The 18,691-nt window shown below is 42.8% G+C and overlaps 1 protein-coding gene across 2 annotated transcripts in view; it reads left to right on the forward strand.

The window, feature by feature from the left end:
• Window positions 1-18,244, forward strand: part of znf804b (zinc finger protein 804B) — a 131,478-nt gene extending 113,234 nt beyond the window's left edge. For both annotated transcript variants that reach the window (XM_077213952.1, XM_077213962.1), the window contains exons 3-4: window positions 13,613-13,743; window positions 13,849-18,244. In XM_077213952.1, coding sequence (XP_077070067.1) covers window positions 13,613-13,743; window positions 13,849-17,278 — 3,561 coding nt within the window. In that variant the 3' untranslated portion in view covers window positions 17,279-18,244. The remainder of the gene's footprint in view (window positions 1-13,612; window positions 13,744-13,848) is intronic.
• Window positions 18,245-18,691: the final 447 nt, after the last annotated feature.

An 18,691-nucleotide genomic window follows, 5' to 3' on the forward strand; every position in this document is an offset into this window, starting at 1 on the left:
ATGGTCTTTGTCCCCAGCGTGCTTAGACTGTTCATTCAAGCTCAAATAGACATAACAAATTCACATTGCATTCTAAGAGAAGGTGATGTACATCAAAGTGTGTGTCATTAAATGAGGATTAATTACGTAGGAAGCATGATACAGGTGAGGTTATATTGACCGTTGGGTGGTTGTGCAACCACATACACCCCAATCAAACATACCATGTTGTTATACATGATAGTACACGAGACAGTAAATCATCACAGTTTCTGTGAGGCATGTTCCTTCATAGATCAGAGTAATACCGCAAAGTTTATTTAATTAAAGATTGTCTCTCTCTCTCTTAAGCATGTGGCGCATGTGGCCACATTCCTTTGAGGTCGTAAAAGTCTGTTATCAGTCTTAAAGTGTTCTGTAACCGGACACCCGGCTGACAAAGTAACTTCATTTGTGAGGTTAGTTTTGGGGGAGAGTTTCGTAGACCTTTATATTCATTAAATACAATGAATATGAATAATTAGTGTGTGTCTGATTGGTCCAGACCCTACAATATATTTATATTACATTTCAAAAGTTGTGGGTCAGTAAGATTTTCTTTTTGAAAGATTTTTTTTTTCAGCAAGGATGCATTAATTTGATCAAAAGTGAAAGTAAAGTCGTTTGCATTGTTACTAATTTTTTATTTCAAATAAATGCTGTTCTTTCTTGTTTTCACAAAAATACTAAATAGTAAATCACCATTTTCACTATAATAATAAATGTTTCTTGGGCACCAAATCAGCATATTAGAATGATTTCTGAAGGATCATGGGACATTCAATAGTGCAATAATTCAAATATGTTCCATCAGAAGACTAAATTACATTACATAAACTTCACAATATTACAGCTTTTTAATGTATTTTTGATAAAAAAATAAAAAATAAATGCAGCCTTGGTGAGCAAAAATCGTACTGACACCAAATTTTTTAGCTTTAGTGAATAGCTTTAATTTTATATAAAATCACATTACTAGGGCTATCTATCGATTTTAACCAATTACATGATATGATATATGTAGGCATTACATCTCTATACCATTGAACATTACCTAAAGAGGCTTCAGTAGAATGTATTGAATATAACGATATGACAATCCATCCTGCAATCGAGTTTGTTTGTCTGACGTAAGGCTGGAATACACTACACAACTTGAACAGATTTTAAAAACACCAGGCTTCATACAGTTGCCGACTTTGTAAATAGTTACATAGGAAAAACTGGGCATCATACACTAAACGACTGAGGATCACACACTTTCCTCACTTTTTTAGGCTAAGTCAACTGATCACTTTTTACAGTGCTCACTCTTTCAATAATTCTGTTTTCTGTGGACAAACCTTCGAGAATGGCTTACACACTCCCCTGGTCTTGGTCTCTTGGTCTTCCATATTCCCCTGGAGGAGGAGGAGGAGGAGGATGACAGTGTTAGCAAACTGTCCCCGCTCAATGACAAAGTAAAATAGTAGTTTCGTGGGCTAGTGGAAGATCCAGAGAAGGGGACTGCCTGTTTCACAGTGCAGTGCACTATATGGGATGAGTGGGAGAACGAGAAAGTGGTGCGCTGCTCTCTCTGTAGACTGCCAGGATGAGTAGGCTCTTATTGTCTTCTGCCCTTGTCAAACGCCTGGAGCTCTCCAGGGCCTCCGCAGCCCAGCTGAGGCTCTATTCATCTCCACCTGCCACATCCCGATAAAGGTACAAGAGAGCACAGTGTTAAAAAAAGAAACCGAGTTAGAAAGGGAGAGGGGAAGATATGACTCATTTTGAAAGCATCAGAGGACCCGCTATACCTGAGGGGAAGAACAGACAGATGGAACGGTGTTAGACAACTCAAACACATATACGCAGACACACACAGACACAGGTGCGCAGTCTATTCTGTTTCAATGCTTCATTATGCAGAGAATATTCTCTCTGTTTCTTAGTGCCGCTTGATGCTTTTTCTCGTGTGTAAAAGAGAGAGAGAAGCAATCCCACCTGTTTGTTGTGTCAGGCTTTAGACTGGGAGGCAGGCTGACTAATGTTGCTCACATGTGCTCAGGAGGTCCAGAGAGGCCTGTCACAATACAGCAGATTTAACTAGGGAAACTGGAGCATGAAGAAGGACCTCACACACACGCCCATACACACACACACCCTCGCAGTCGTGTGCATATGCAGGTGTCTCCGGTTAACTCGACAAACAGGACGACTAAAGAGTGTTGTAGAAGAGATGCTATTTGTAAATTGGTTAAAAAAAGCCAATTTTACAACAACAAAAAAATAAAAATTTTACAATGCAAGATATTAAAACTTTTTTCAGATGCCCATACTAATTTTGATGTTAATACCGATATTGATAAGTGGCTGATTCTATACTATTTTGTGTACAAAAAAAATAGAATAAAATTACACCCTTAGAAAAAAATTAATGAATTTCAGCATTGCAATGTTGTAATGTACAGTATGAAAAATGGATATTAATTTTGAGATTTGCTAAAGTTTACATTTGTGATATGAAATGTATTAGTGTACAGGCAGACTGAAATTAGCCATTTAGAATCCTGTATTAATAATAATGGATTTTTGGTGGCCACATCAAAACAATTAATATAATAATTACAACTGAAAAGCAAATGTATATTATTATATTAATAATTGAATGATACATATGATCAGGTGACACTGAAGACTGGAGTAATAGCTGCTGAAATGTAATCTGAATGGATATTCATTTTGAGATTATAGCAAAAGATTATAGTTTTCAGTGTTATGAAATGTATTCATGTTTATATATTAAAATGTGCTTCCAAATTCCAAAATTCCAGTACATTAAATACTTGACAAATTATGCCATTTGACTATTTTCTGTTATTTATTTGAACTGTATGGATACAAACCTAAGATTATTTGTAATAAATAAATCCGGTTTCAGTTGGATGAGCCACATGTAAAGACACTGAAAATAGACAAAATATGAATACCTGTGACACTGTGAACACACATCAACTGAAATCTGAATTAAAATGGCAATGTGTGATGTTGTCTGGAAATCGGTTTCCAAAGTAATCAATATAATCAACAAAGCCTGCTCAGCTGAACTGAAAAGTAAACAATATTTTTGCTTGGTGATTATTAAAATCATGTCACAGATATTCTGCAGTATATAATATAGCAGAATCTTTTGTTGTTGTCCAACAATGAATTTAACTATCTCTTTTGTAGGAAGATCTGCATTTAATGTTACATGATTGAACAAGGCAGCCATGATTGGCACTGAAGCTTGTAAAGATGACAGCTGTTTGCGTGACCCAAACTGAAGGGAGCAGATGAACCACAATGACTTTCAAATTTGTGCAAAAAAAGTAGCAGACAGAAATCCAGCTCTTTGAAGGCCTGGTCCTGGTGAAATGTTACAAAGTGACACCTCCATATCTGGGCTCTGCGAGGTGGACAGAGATGTTTCAGCCAATTAGGGAACAGCCTGCTCCTGTCCCAGTGTTAAAATGGCAAATCTGCCAATATCTACAGTGAGGCCGAGTTCACATTGTCAGCTGTCAGACCAGATTTCACACTACCATTGCACCTGCACTTGTGTATGAATCATTGTTTAGTGTTATCAGCAATGAGGGTGTATTAAATGTGTTTGTAATATAATACAGTTTGATACTCATGTCATATGTTGTTTTTGTATAGATTTACTTTTTTTGTCAAAGTAAAGCAGGAAAGTGTGATCATGACTCAATTCTCTTTTTGAGACTGTTTTTCATGAGAGTGTGTTTGCTCAAGGTTGTGATATAATGTGGAAGTTGACAGAAACTCTAGACAGGAGAGTATATTAAGGCCTGTACCTGGCCTAGAGATTTGTTCCTTAATATAAGAGTGAGGAAGAGACAGATAAATAGAAAGACAAGGGGTTCTAGCAGCCGATTCACTAAAGGAATCGTGAAAACAACGTCAAAATGGCAACAAATGATCTGCTAAACAGCATTTTCATTGCGCTATTTTCCAATTTGTGTTCCACTGGAAACTTTTACCACTGTGATTCAGATACTTGAAACAGCTCTTAAAAATGCTAAAAATGAGCTTGACTTCATGGCACGTCTGTATAACGTTCCATTCAATCATCATTTCATGAATTACTGCTGCGATGATCAATAGAAAACATCCCTTTTACATTAACTTTCATTTACCACTTGCTATACGGATAAACTGTGGCAGAGAAATTGCTAATTGTAAAACAATAATTTGGTAACAAAAAGTCAAATTTACATAAAGTATATAATTTATGTATATTACAAATTACATTCAAATATGAAGTGTGTTTGTGCTGAAAAGAATGACAGTTACTTAATTGAAATACTTTTTTTAGTGCATTAGTATCTAGCAACTATAGTGAGTAAGATGCAGGATTTTGCACTAAAATAATGTGAGCAGAAGTGGTGCAACTTGAAAGCTCATTTGTCCCATAGAGAATGAGAGTAAAGGAGGAGCAGCGTGGTTAACAAGCCGTTTTTTTTGTCCTTTTAATTTCTTTGTTTGTTCAATCACTCATTTGGTGTGATCCCACCAGGCCAGCACCAATAAACCAGTCCAGTTTTAGATTTTTTACAGAGGCTTAACCATGAAAAAGAGAACTAATGAAAACCTTATGCTGTGTGCAGTTCACAGCATTTTATTGTCTTTAAAATGCCATGCCCATCGGCCTTAGTTTCCACTATAGTGCCTTTATATCCTCTGATAAAGGCTCTTTACCCTGCACGCATTGATGGGATTCCTTTAAGGTCTATTAACATTAGGATTTTTAGTAGCAACGTAAAACCCTTTGAGGTCTGTTATCTCAGCTGGTGAATCTCAGAGTAGTTGAGATGCAAATATCAAAGGGACCGACGGCGCTATAGAAGATGCAAGATGCTGCATTACTCATGAATTAAGATTCAGAATAGCCACCACTGCTAAAGGTTTATAAAAAGTATCTTAATGGGCTTTTTTATATCCTAGTGAAAAGACATGCAAGTCAATAATACGCTAAAGTGTCTATCCTTACACATCACATGCAGACAAACCTCTGTTCTTCCACATTGATTAATCCGTCAGTGTTTGATCATCAGCACACAACAGAATTGATTCAATGGACTGGAGGTTGGCGGTCAATTAGAGCATCTCATCACCTCCAATTCTCATTAATCCCAACACAACTCAGGGTTAAAGTGTGTGTTTGTGAGTTGCAGTTCATGCCACAGGAGAAACTGTAGAACTTAAAGGTGCAGTGTGTGATTTTTAGCGGTATCTAGTGGTGAGGTTACGAATTGCAACCAACAAAAGTTACGGTGGCCGACAGGAAAATATGTCATCGTCTGAGACAGCAGAGAGTAGGCAGTTCAGCAATGAGGTTTCTTTACGAGGATAAATTAAGAAATTATTTTTACTTAATTATTCAGTAAAACTATATGTTATTGTGAATATTATTGTTACTTGTTCATCATGGTGTCTTTGTTTTATTGGCTGAACTAAGATTGCTTCCTTGCACGAAGAGCAACATAGTAACGAAACGCGTTTGTCCGTTTATTGCTACTATAGAAACATGTCGGCGCATTTCAATGTAAGAGGATTCGCGGTGTATGTAGATAGAAACTGCTCATTCTAAGGTAATACAAATATAATGGTTCATTAAGTAAGGTCTTTATACACCACTGAAAACTTCTTTTTCAAGGTAGTGACGAAACGCGCTCTGTAGCTCTGTTTGTTCGCTGTCGGTTACGGTAGAAACATGACGAGACAATATGTCGACCTCTATAGAAGGGGGTGCCCACGGTTATAGAGATATAAATATCTCATTCTAAGGTAATAAAAACATAACGGTTCATTATGCAAGGTCTTTATACACCACTGAAAACATAGTTATGGATCTTGTATTGCATTTCTGTCAATAGATCCTCAGAAATATTACACAATGCACCTTTAATACAACAAGGACTGTACAACAAAAATTAGGTTTTAAAAATCAGAGAATCCTTTTGCATCTTTATACTAAATGTTTTTGATTCTTGCCCAGTCAGTGTGATCAGAGGACATGAGTTCTTTTTGACAGTTTAAAATATAGTTTCCATTATATTCCATTTGTTCTTTATTATCTGTCAATTATTCATTAGATGTTTCATTGAAAGTCCAAATTATCTTCTGAAGGGCAAAATCTAAGGCATCATGGATATGAGAATATCCAAATCTAATTATGAGTAGAGCATTTAAACATAGACTTTAATGTGCCTTATCAATCATATCATGGAATGGTTTTATACCATAAACATCTCATTCTGTCAAAACCATCATTGTGTTTCCAGGCTGTAAAAGAGAGAGAGATAGCACTGCTTTCTGGAGTAGCACTTAATTAGAAAAAGAGGCTGACCTGATGGTTTAAAAAAAAAAACTTGGAATTTAGCTTATTTCTATGAGACTTGAATGTCTAATAGTAAGCTTAGTGGAAAATAAATCCAAGATGGCGAGGCAGAGATAAATGATTTTAAATAATGAATTTCATTCTCTGAAAAGTATAGATAAATAGTGCAGCACATACTTAAAATTATATTTCTTTAAATTAAATTATATATTGCCGTGAATTTTATACTTTTTAGAGAGGATCATTGTTAGCCTAGCAACATGCAAGCTTCAAATACTATTGAAATTATTTCACTCTGTATCAGTGTGTATTTCTCTCTGGATCATTGTATTGTAGTGCTTTCCAAAGTTCCATAACCGGTAGATGCTGCCTTAGTTTTTGCATTCCACTACACTGCTTTTCCATTATTTGTCCATGTAAGCCTGCGCCAGATAGACGTATTTGACCATTGTGCTTTTAAAAAATTGTAACTTTTAAAAGACGCACCTCAAGACCTTGCATTTTTTCCATTCCACTAGTCTGTGTGTCATGTTTTTAAATACAACAACCCACTTAGAAGGCAGTTTCTTATGTAGCCAGTATCCAGCGAGGCAGCTCTCTGCGTAGGTTTTGTAACAGATCTGTGGTATTATTATGCTTTTTTAGAATGAAACAGCACTCACATTCTGCCTTTGTGTTGATAAGCGAAGGTTGGAATTTGAAGACAAGGGAAATCATGTCTATTATTTACCTCATTCTCTCTAAGTGTCTTTTTCTCTCTTATTTGCAGTATTTTTATATGTACATGTATGAACATTTGTTATGCCGCCACAAAATGAATCTCAACTATTCTGTTTAGAATCTCTCTTCATGATAATGAATTGAGAAACTATGTGCTAATAGTTTGACATCATATCAGCAATCTGTTTATGAATTGAAGTAGTATTTACTGAATTAACAGTTCCCTTTCAAGGGAACTCGAGCTGCGTCAAATGCTGTGGGAACGCCCCTGCGTTGTGCGTCATGAAGCACGTATGGAATCAGCCCAATGGAGAGATGGAACGTCATAGGCGGGTGACGTCATCGACCAGGAAACTATAAAGCACCCCATAAACACAAGCGCAACAGCTTTCTGTGCCTTCAGTCCCGCTATATGTGAATCTGTCCCTGTGTGAATATTGTCTGTCTTTACATACTCTGCACCACACAAACAATTTATATATATTAAGAGAGATATGGCGAACGAACAGCAGTTTAGGAAGTCTGTCCCTCCCTGCTCGCGTTATTTTACGAGTGGGGATACACGTTCTTTGTGTTGTTTGTTTGGGAGTGCAGCATGCCCAGTCAGCTCTCGAGGGAGCTGATTGTGAGCATTGCGAGCGTCTGCCATTAAGGACGCTCCGCTCCCGCCGGGCGCTCTTCGAGGAGAGCGGTTCGGTGCGCGCTCCCCGCGGTTCGGGTCCCGGTCTTGCCGAGGCTGAGCGATGACGCGTATTGTGGGGATCGCATATGGATCTCTCAGCGGGGTTAGAGACGGGCTCTGCCTTATCTCTCCCTTCACCTGTGAGATCCAGTGCCTCAGTCCCGTGTTCGGAAGCACGCGCTGCGGTTTCTTCCGCCCGGGCTGAGGCACCAGTTATAAATGAGGGAGATGTGGAGGATTCGCCACCTTACACTCCCGAAAGTGATGAGCTAGTGGAGGTATTAACAAGAGCTGTAGAAAAACTCAGCATTGTATGGCCAGTGACTAGACAGGAGTCTGTTTCTAAATCAAAATTAGATGAGAGATTTTTGCCGTCACTAGTGCAACCTCCACGCCGGTGCTTGCCATTTTTTCCCGATCTCCACACTGAGTTGTCGAAATCGTGGAAAAAAACGGTGTCATATAGAGTGTTTAGTCCCCAGACTTCAACATATTCTAATATTGTGGGGGCAAAATCATATGGTTATTTTCGGCTATGCCTCGCGTGGAAGAGATGCTTGCGAGTTTACTCTCCCTCGAGGCTGCGTCATCTGTTAAGGCACCGGCATTACCCACCAAGCCTCTTAGAAATATTTCGGTTTTTGTGGGTAAAGCGCATTCGGCGGCGGGTCAGGCTGCGTCAAGTCTGCATACTATGTCTATTATGCAGGCATACCAGGCTGACCTGCTGAGGGACGTGAGTGAGAGTGAGGAGGTCAGTGCTGACGTGGTTCGCGAACTGCGTCAGGCTGCTGATTTATCCCTGCGCGCAACCAGAGAGTCGGCCAAGCTAGTGGGTCGATCTATGGCTGCTCTGGTTGCCGAGGAAAGACAGCTGTGGTTAAATCAGACAAATATAAAAGAAAAAGAAAAAGCTTTCCTTTTAGACACTCCTCTCTCCCCCCTGGGTTTATTTGGCGATGCTGTAAATTCTGTCATCGATAAATTCCAGGAGAAATTTCTCCCTTTAAAAATTCATGTCCCTGGGGCTGCTGGGCGGGAGCAGTCCCGGCCGTCTGCGAGCTCATCATATAGGGCGCTGAAGCAGAGTGTCGCGTCTTGTGCTCCCCCTGCTGGACAGTGGGCTCAGCCGCGGCACTCTCAGCCGAAATCTCCCAGTAATAGAACTGATCTGAGGACAGTTATATTAGCTAAGAAGGCTTCGGCTAAGAAGAAGTCCTGGCGCCACGGCGCGCAGGACACTGAGGGTGGTCCCCACCGAGGCGGAAAGGTGTTCACCTCTTTCTACGGTGCCCATTCTTCCTCGGTGCCCTCAGGGGCCCGTTCTGCCAACCCCGCCTTCATGCCGGGGCGCAGACGGTCCCAGCGAGCGATTTCCCGAGGGACGCTCGCTCCCTCTGAGGAGGGTTTCAGAGCGGTTAGACCAGTTGTTCCCTGCCGGTGTGCCGTTACAGGGCGCTGCGTTTGCTGCCTAAGTTACACCAGAGGCCAGTCTCGAGAGACTGGTACCCTTAGTAGAATTTCTGGCAGAGTGGAAAAGCCTTCCAAAAATATCTCATTGGGTCCTGCAGACAATAGAAAGGGATTATTCTATCCAATTCAGGTGTCGTCCACCAAGATTTAGAGGGATTCTGCCTACAGTGGTGGGCCCCGAGCAGGCTCTGGTTATGGAACAAGAGGTGAAAGCACTCCTTCAAAAGGAGGCTATAGAACGGGTTCCTCCTCCCAGTGTGGAGTCAGGCTATTACAGCCGATATTTCATCGTTCCAAAATAGGATGGGAGGTTGCGTCCAATTTTAGACCTGCGTCTATTGAATCGCTCGGTAGGGAAGCCAAAATTCAAGATGCTCACTATCAAGCAGATCGTGTCACAAATCAGATCCGAGGACTGGTCTGTCACGATAGATCTAAGGTACGCGTACTTCCACATTTCCATCCTTCCACAACACAGGAAGTTCCTGAGGTTCGCCTTCGGGGGCGAGGTGTACCAGCACAGGGTTCTTCCGTTTGGCCTAGCTTTATCTCCCCGCACTTTCACGAAATGCATGGACGCAGCACTAGTGCCCCTGAGGCTTCAGGGTGTTCGTGTCCTCAATTACATCAACGATTGGTTGATTTTAGCTCAGACAGAGCAGATGGCGGTTCGACATTGAGATGTCGTTCTCGTTCATATCAGGAAGTTGGGGTTGAGGCTGAACGCAAAGAAAAGTGTATTATCTCCTCAGAAGACCACTTTTCTGGGTGTCGTTTGGGTTTCGGTTTCGATGCAGGCGCGACTCGCTCCGACCCGCATCGTTTCGATTCTCTCAGCTGTGAAACAAGTAAAGCTAGGCCAGCTACTTACTGTAAAACAGTTTTAGAGACTGTCGGGTCTGATGGCAGCAGCGTCCGACGTTATACCTTGCGGCCTGTTGTACATGAGATCGCTACAGTGGTGGTTCAGGACCAAGGGATTCTCCCCGAGGGGAAATCCACTCCGCACGGTCAAAGTCATGCGGCGCTGCCTTCGTGCTCTGGTCATGTGGGAAGAAAATTGGTTCCTATTCAAAGGGCCTGTGTTGGGGGCTCTTTGTCGTCCCGTAACGCTAACGACGGATGCTTCCCTCACAGGGTGGGGGGCGGTCACGAGTGGTCGTCCAGCCCAAGGGCTGTCGCAGAACCATCATCTATCACGGCTTATAAATTGTCTAGAGATGTTGGCGGTGTTCCAGGCTCTGAAACACTTCCTAGTCAGACAACACGTCTGTGGTCTCTTATATAAATCATCAGGGGGGCCTGCGGTTTCGCCGGCTTTACAAGTTGGCCCGTCAGATCCTCCTGTGGTCCCAAGGGAGGTTACTATTTCTGAGAGCAATGTATCCTCCTGGGTATTTGAATGTGGTAGCAGACTCCCTGTCGAGACAGGGGCCGAGGCCGGGGGATTGGAGACTCCATCCCGAGGTGGTGGAGCTCCTTTGGTTGAGTTTCGGTCATGCCGAGGTTGACCTATTCGCTTCCAAGGAGTCCAGGCATTGTCATCTGTGGTTTTGCATCAGCCACCCAGCCCCTCTGGGGTTGGACGCTATGGTGCAGCCGTGGCCGAGGTCACGTCTGTTCGCCTTTCCCCTGATTGCTCTGCTACCTGGAGCTCTGGAGAGGGTTCGCCGGGACTGGGGTCAGCCTACTATTAGTAGCCCCGTTCTGGCCGGCCCGAGTATGGTTTGCGGACCTGATTTCTCTCCTGGACGGCTCTCCCTTGGAGCTCCCGGTCAGGAGGGATCTACTCTCTCAGGCGGGCAGCATGATATTTCACCCCCGCCCAGTATTGTGGGCTTGGCCTCTGAGGGGGCCCAGCTCATGAACTCTGGTCTCCGAACCGAGGTTGTTGAGACCATTCTTCACTCAAGAGCTCCATCCACGAGGAAGCTTTATGCCTTGAAGTGGAAACTCTTCACTTCTTGGTGTGGAGAGCACCTGCAGGACCCAGTTAACTGCCCAGTGGGTGCAGTGCTGGAATTCCTGCAGGAGCGCTTCTCCACAGGGCTATCCCCCTCCACACTAAAGGTGTATGTGGCGGCACTGGCTGCTTACCACGTCCCTTTCAGTGGAGTTTCTCTTGGGACACACCCGCTTATAACTCGTTTCCTTCGTGGCACACTGAGGCTGAGGCCAGCAGTTCGTACGAGGGTGCCGGCCTGGGATCTGGCCATCGTATTAGAAGGTCTTTCCCTAGCTCCTCTTGAACCTAACGAAGAAGTTCCTGAGAAGTTTCTCACGTTTAAGACTATCTTTCTTCTTGCTATCTCCTCACTAAAGAGAATTGGAGATTTGCAGGCTCTGTCGGTTTCACCCTCGTGTCTGGAATTTTCGCCTGGCATGGTTAAGGCTTTTCTACATCCTAGACCAGGTTACGTTCCCAAGGTCCCTACTAATGTTGTTAGACCTACAGTTCTGCAGGCCTTTTGTCCTCTTCCATTTCTGTCGTCTGACCAGGAGAAACTCAATTTACACCTATAGGCACCTATGTCCACAGAACTGCCCTGTAGAGGAAGTCAGAACAACTATTTGTGTGCTTTGGGCCACCCAAGAAGGGGTGTCCCTCGTCTAAACAGAGAATGAGCAAGTGGGTGGTCGAGGCTATCTCACTTGCCTATGAGTCGGCTGGTCAGCCTTCACCTTTGGCTGTACGAGCCCACTCTACCAGGAGTATGGCGGCTTCTAAAGCCTTACTGTCAGGAGTTTCCCTCATTGACGTTTGTGATGCGGCTGGATTGTCTTCACCGCATACTTTCATTAAGTTCTACGACCTAGACTTAAGTTCTACCCCTGGGGCACAGGTGCTCTCGTCCTCTGTGCGCTAGTTCTCACATGGCGGTCACTTGGTCCTATGGTGACGTGGGTATTAGCGTTCCCACAGCGTTTGACGCAGCTCGAGTTCCCTTGAAAGGGAACGTCTCGGTTACGTATGTAACCCTAGTTCCCTGATAGGGAACGAGACGCTGCGTCATTCCACCACACTCCCGGCATTCCTGCTAGCGCTTCCTTCAGGCCTATCAGAAGCTGTTGCGCTTGTGTTTATGGGCTGCTTTATAGTTTCCTGTTCGATGACGTCACCCGCCTATGACGTTCCATCTCTCCATTGGGCTGATTCCATACGTGCTTCATGACGCACAACGCAGGGGCGTTCCCACAGCGTTTGACGCAGCGTCTCGTTCCCTATCAGGGAACTAGGGTTACATACGTAACCGAGACGTTTTTAAATGAATTTGCATGTTTGTTCATTGAAATCAGAGTTTGATCATTTGTCATATCAATGTTGTTTTTGGAAGGGGAGGGTTTTTATGTGAGTATACACTGACATTTTTGTGGTTCCTCTAGTGTGTGTATATACTCTGAAAAGCTGTCTTCTGTGAGGCTCCCTTGAAGCAGGCATCATTAGTGTGTTTTGCTGTGTAAAGTCAGCGGCCTCTGTTGGGAGTTAGGTTGCTAACGTCTCACAGATACATTTTTTTCCCTGTCAGTGCTTGTCACTATGCAGCAGAGGGGAACTGTCCTCCTCTTGGCACTCCCTTCACAACACCAACAAAATATTGGTATAGGTTGTGCATGCATGTGATCACAAAAATAAAAGAGTTTTGGAAAAACCTAAGGTGCTTTGAGTTTGACACACCCATTTCCATATTCCATATTCCAAATTAAACACCTATATCACCTGTGTACTGGGGAGAGAGGGGATGCAGTGAGTTACATTTTCATTGCCTTTCATGAGTCAAGACAAATATGTCTTTCTCTTAAATTTCCCTGCTGAGTAAAGTCAAAAGTGTTTGACTGTGATCATGTGACTTTCCGTTCATGTCTGCTGAACAAAATCAGGCGCCACTGACACTTTTATTGTTTTGTGATTGTCTTTTGACTTGACTTGCTGATTTTGTTAACTTTGTTTCGATTTTTATTTCTCCTCTGCCCTAAAGGGATGAAGTGATAAATAGACAGGCATCCATCAATGTGGTCTATACCTTTTCCAAGGAGCCTTGTATGTGGGAAATTGTTGATTGATTGACAAGGATGCTCTATCTCTATTAACAGAAGCGTTAAAAAGAGATGTTTTTATATCTTTCTTTTTTTTTTAATCAAATGTGTCGTAAGGCTGTTTTGGATCGTTCTGCCCCAATTGAATCCCAGGTTAGACCTGGATTGATGTTTATTTTTTCCTCCTGAATAAGCCTTCTTTAGGGTCTTTATCCAAGCCAAACAAATGCCGTTTTCATGGAAAGCCTTTGGTTTTCAGAATTTCTTATCTCTCATTATCATCTGCCTGTTTTGTCTTTCAGAGGCTGAAAGAGTTGAAGCAGAGAGAATTTGCACGCAATGTCTCCTCCAAGTCCTGGAAAGATGAGAAAAAGCAGAAAAGAGCTCTGAAACGACTGCACCAGCTTGCACAACTCAAACAGCAAAGAGATAGGTAAATCATAATACACTTAATCTCAATGTGATAATGTGTCTGTAAATCCATTCTTATCTTTCAGCCCTGCCTAATTATAACACTGCCTTCTCTTCTTGCCAACAGTGATGACAGGAAAGGTCCAAAGTTAAGGTCTACAAACAAGGATAAGGATCTTGTTCAAATCCTGTCTGCTGGCAGTAGCAAGTTTGACACAAAACCAACAGCATCCTTGGTTCAAAACTCAAATCCTATCTCTACAAATGCCTCATTGAAGGACTTGTCCTCCACTCGTATGCCCGCACATCAGCAGCCATGCAACGAAAAAAAACCCTTACTGACAAAATCCTCTGCAGGACACCGGAGCCCCAGGGCAGGAGTCTCATTCTGTTTCTCTAGACGAGCTCAACTAAAGCTTGACTCCTGTGCATCTGTGTTTAGTGATGGACTTGAGGATGCCAGTGACTATCAAGAGCTCAAGCGCCACAAGCACAGACTCGCCCTGGAGGCCCTTTGGTCTGGCTCGTGCTCACCCAGAACCTCAAATAATGATGACCATGATCTGTCCCATGATCCACTGACTCTGGGCTGGGTGGATGAAGACTCTCAAACACCTCAAATGGAAGCACAAGCAAAACATGTGGAGAGCTCTGAAATTCAGGCAAACTACAGCACAAGTCAGCCAGAGAAGCTGGGGTTTCCTGACACACACAGTCCTGGAGAAAACTGGAAGCCAGCTGGTTCAGAGGACAGATTGCGTGATGGGGGGCAGAGGCCCAGGGCAGAGGGGGCTTATGCGGGATCAGAGGGGAGAGAATGCCTCAAGTGCCCCGGCCCTACTGTTTACACAGATGGACAGGGTACCATAGCCCAAGGCCAACTCCAAATACTCAAAGGCTCACACCAACATACACAGAAAAGCTGCGAACAGGTTAATATGCAGAATGGGAAGAACTGTATATCAGAAAAAGAGACAGTCGAGAATAAAATACACAGAGTGTGCAAGGATGAAAATATAGGTTCTTTCCTCAATGTAGTCAGCAAGGACGGAAGTGTGACAAAATGGCCTTTTGAGCTGGTGCAGTACACTTCCGACAAGTCACACGTATCTTACAGCTGTAACCCTCTCTACTACTATTTAAAACACAAGGAGGGCAGAGACAAAAGCACAAAGGGGACAGATCTTGGTGTTGTTGACAAGCTAACAGACCAGAATGACAGAGCTAGGCCACAAACACAGGATGTTCCAGGAGATAAATTAGGCATTTTAAAACCAAAGAAACCCAAACACAGGAGAAAGGGGAAAAATCGTAGGCATAAATTAGATGCTGTCAAGATCCGGCAAGCGGGATGCGCATTCAAAACCTGCTCGCAGACAGAAGCTGGAGGACACTTTGAATTCCAATGCACTCCAACCGACACGTCACAATACAAGCACGCATGCACTGAGAGGAGGCACAAGCTGGGAAAGAGGAAAAGATCAGTGAGAGATGAGACTTCAAATGAAAGTGACACCCCAGAGCACAGCCTCAAAAGCATTGTTGTAAGCTCGCTTTCCGCCCCGGCACGTAAAAGGAAGAAATGTCAAACGATGAGGGGGCTTGTGTCAGCACTGCGCTTGGTAAGGCAGAGGCCTTTGTCATATTCTGTTCACAACACGACAGGAAGAGAGGATAATTATCGCTGGTATGACAACACCTATGAGTCAAAGAGGGATGCTGTCTCAACTCCCAACAGTGACAAATCTGGGTCGTGGAGTGGCCTGTCAGACTTGACCTCAGATGGAGAATGGCCTGTGTACCACATGGGGAGACGCTCCACCTCACCAAGATCAAACTATCTATACCCTTTGAGAAAGGAGCACAGTCAGCCCAGGTCTTGCATTAGAAGTTCCTCTTACATTGTTCCTAACTACAGTTATAGCCCATGCAGAGATTTCGAACCTACAGGAGACAGTTGGGATTATGCAAACTCTTACATCTACAATAAACGGAAATATTCAACAGTTTATAACAGCCCAGATCAGCATGAGAGATACAGCATCAGAAGGCACAAAAAAATTGTTGAGGAGCATAAACACAGAGAGCAAAGAAATCGACATAAAGGCAGGCAGTTGTTTTATAGAGTCTATGACAGTCCTGAACCTCAAGAGAATGTCAGGGATTGGTGGTATGAAAGACTTAGCCCTGTAGGTAGGAGGTTCCGGGAGAGGGAAGAATTTCCATGGTCAAGTCCAGAAAGAAGTGAAGACAGGTGGTATAACAAGCCAGTGTCCATTCGTAGCCCCAGTTCCTCTAGTAGCATTAGCATCTCTGATCTTAATGGGGACTGGTTGTCTAATTCCCATATTAGGCCATCACCAACTGGACAGAGCCAGAAACATTGCAGTCAATCTGGGTGGCCATCCGAGAGACTGGTCAAGACCAAATCATCTCCTCTTAGAAAGAGGAGTCACTCACCCCCATTAGCTACAAGTAACAATGTAGCTCAGCCTAATTCCTTACAATCAGGTGTAGGGAAGGAATATGATACTCATAAATCTAACCCAATGCCAAAAGACCAGTTGGTTGAGAAGGATCCTAAAGTAAAGAAAGCAAATGTCACCCTCTCACTTCCACTAATTGGTAAATTACCCTCAATTAAGAAAGGGGGAAGAAAAATGGGGATACATAAAGATGCAAGTGCCAGTATTAGTAACCAGGTTCTAACATCTTCAACTGTCCCATCAAATCAACAAGTTATACCTCAAATTGACAGTAAGACTTCAGAACACTTACAACAAACACATGGGCAAAATTACAGCGCATCCCATGCCTGTCTTGAAATTGATAGATCAACAGAAACCTGTTCTGCTTTAGCTCTGGGTCCAGACAAGATTTTGTCACAAAAACTTAACATCAGAGACCAACTAGACAATGCAGAAATTGCAGGGATTCATTGTCCAAAATGCAGCACCCCTCCCCTTTCTGAGCAACCAATGACCTTCACCAATGATGAGATTGTGAAGTACAAATTGCTTCAGCTACAGGCCCAGCAGCACATGCAGCAGCAGCAGCACCTTCAAGAGCAAGTATCTTTGGAAATGAGCCATTTACCAGTACCAACTGCAGAGCCACCTGACCAGACTACACTTTCAGCCTGTCTACCATACAACATACTCCAGTCCTCTTCTCCATCCTCTTCTATTGCTCCTCACTCTTCTCCTGTTGCCCTGCTATCACCCCTTCATCCCACCCTTTCTCAGCCCCAATTTGCCCGTCCAATTCCTGCTGCCTTCTTTTCAGTGCCGCCAGCTACTATGTTGGCAGCTCAACCCCTCCACCTGATCCCAGCCTCATCTTTCCACCCAGTTCACCCTCACCATCATGTTCCTGGGTTGACTCTCCACCCCCTGCCTCCCACTTCTCTGCTCCCCACAATGCTCAGTCCAATGCCAATGGCTGCCGCTGCTGCTGCTGCTGTTGCTGCTGCTGCCAGCACTCTGCAGATCCACCCCCTACTACACCCTCTGTTCCACAGCCAGGACCTTCAGCGCCACCCTGGACCAACCAGCTAGTTCTGGTCAGAATGAGAAGGGAAATGAGAATAAGAAAGAATATAGTTCTGACATGAAATATCCTGCAAGACCCCTCCAATTGTGCTGTGAACTTTCTGATGTGTAGGTTCTCCTCTCAGCCAAAGTTCCTGTTGAGAAGTGATTTATTTTTGTTTATTCTCTGTGTTGCAGTGTCAACTCAAAGATAGCAAGACTTTTTACTTTGTTGTTTACCATACCATTCCTTATACAGATATTGTCTCCCCGCATTAACACACAGATGAACCTCTCCTGCCTCACCGCACTGTGATTTATCAGCAGTTGAGCCCATTAAGCAGTTGGCTGAAATTAAGCATAACCTGAAGTCAAATTAGAATGTTAATGCCTTTTTCAATTAGTAATAAGTATAATTAGCATATTTTTATAGTTACCCAGCAAGTATTCAAAGGGTTTTATTTATGAAGAACTAAGGGAAATATCATTGAGCAAGGTTAAACTGACTAAGCAAAATGTACATGAAACTTTAGAATGATTCAGAATAAAATTCAGAATTTTTTTTTCATTAAAATGTTTTTTTGAATATGCAAATTGACATGATTATTTGGTGCAGAAATACAGCATGTGTTTGAACTATTGCATCTCTTAATGGATTTAGGAGTGTTCACCACCTTTGGTGAAGACAATCCCTTTTTTATTTGATTTCATTTTTTTCTGTGTTGTTAGTAGGGTAGAGTGAGTTTGGACTTGCTCAGCTGTAGTGTGGACATGCAATAATGTTTTTTTTCAATCTATTTAAAGTGTAAAATCTTGAATTGTATTTATGTATTCATACTTTGTAATGTAAGTAATAACAAATAACAGGCACTTGATTGTTCATACATGTTTAAGATGCTTTTTATTCACTCTTATTTTGGTAGAGCCAAACATACTTTCATCTGTAAGATAATGTCATGGGAATAATAATAAATTAAATGTAATTCCAACAAATGACAGCTTTGTCATTACTAGTGTCTTTGAGGTCTAGATTTTGACTTTAGGCTTCTAAAACTCAGAACTTTTTAAACTTTGGAAGACAGGGAGCAGTGATTGGCATTTTGCCTGGAGGAGGATTGTGGCTGAACTGGTATTTACCCACCTCAAAAAAACAAAAAAAAATGCATAATACATGTCAAATTCAGTGAATGTTAAAACACCTTCATTTCAAATGAGCAGTGCTCCACTGCTCAGATCTGAGGGACTGGGATTTTGTGTTAATGATGCTTCTCATTGCCAGCAGTGGCCCAATAACACAACTGTGCATTTGCACTAATTAACTCTCTCAGGTACAAGTTGTCTGCTCTGGCAAGGAGGAGCTCTGCTCTGCAGTCTCTCACTGGCACTAAACGGATTGGTGATTCATATCTCTAAACTCTAACTCAAACTGTGTTGGGGATG

This window comes from Siphateles boraxobius, unplaced genomic scaffold (assembly GCF_051911475.1).
Source record: "Siphateles boraxobius isolate OS27281-9 unplaced genomic scaffold, OSU_SipBor_1 12, whole genome shotgun sequence".
Taxonomy (NCBI): Eukaryota; Metazoa; Chordata; class Actinopteri; order Cypriniformes; family Leuciscidae; genus Siphateles; species Siphateles boraxobius.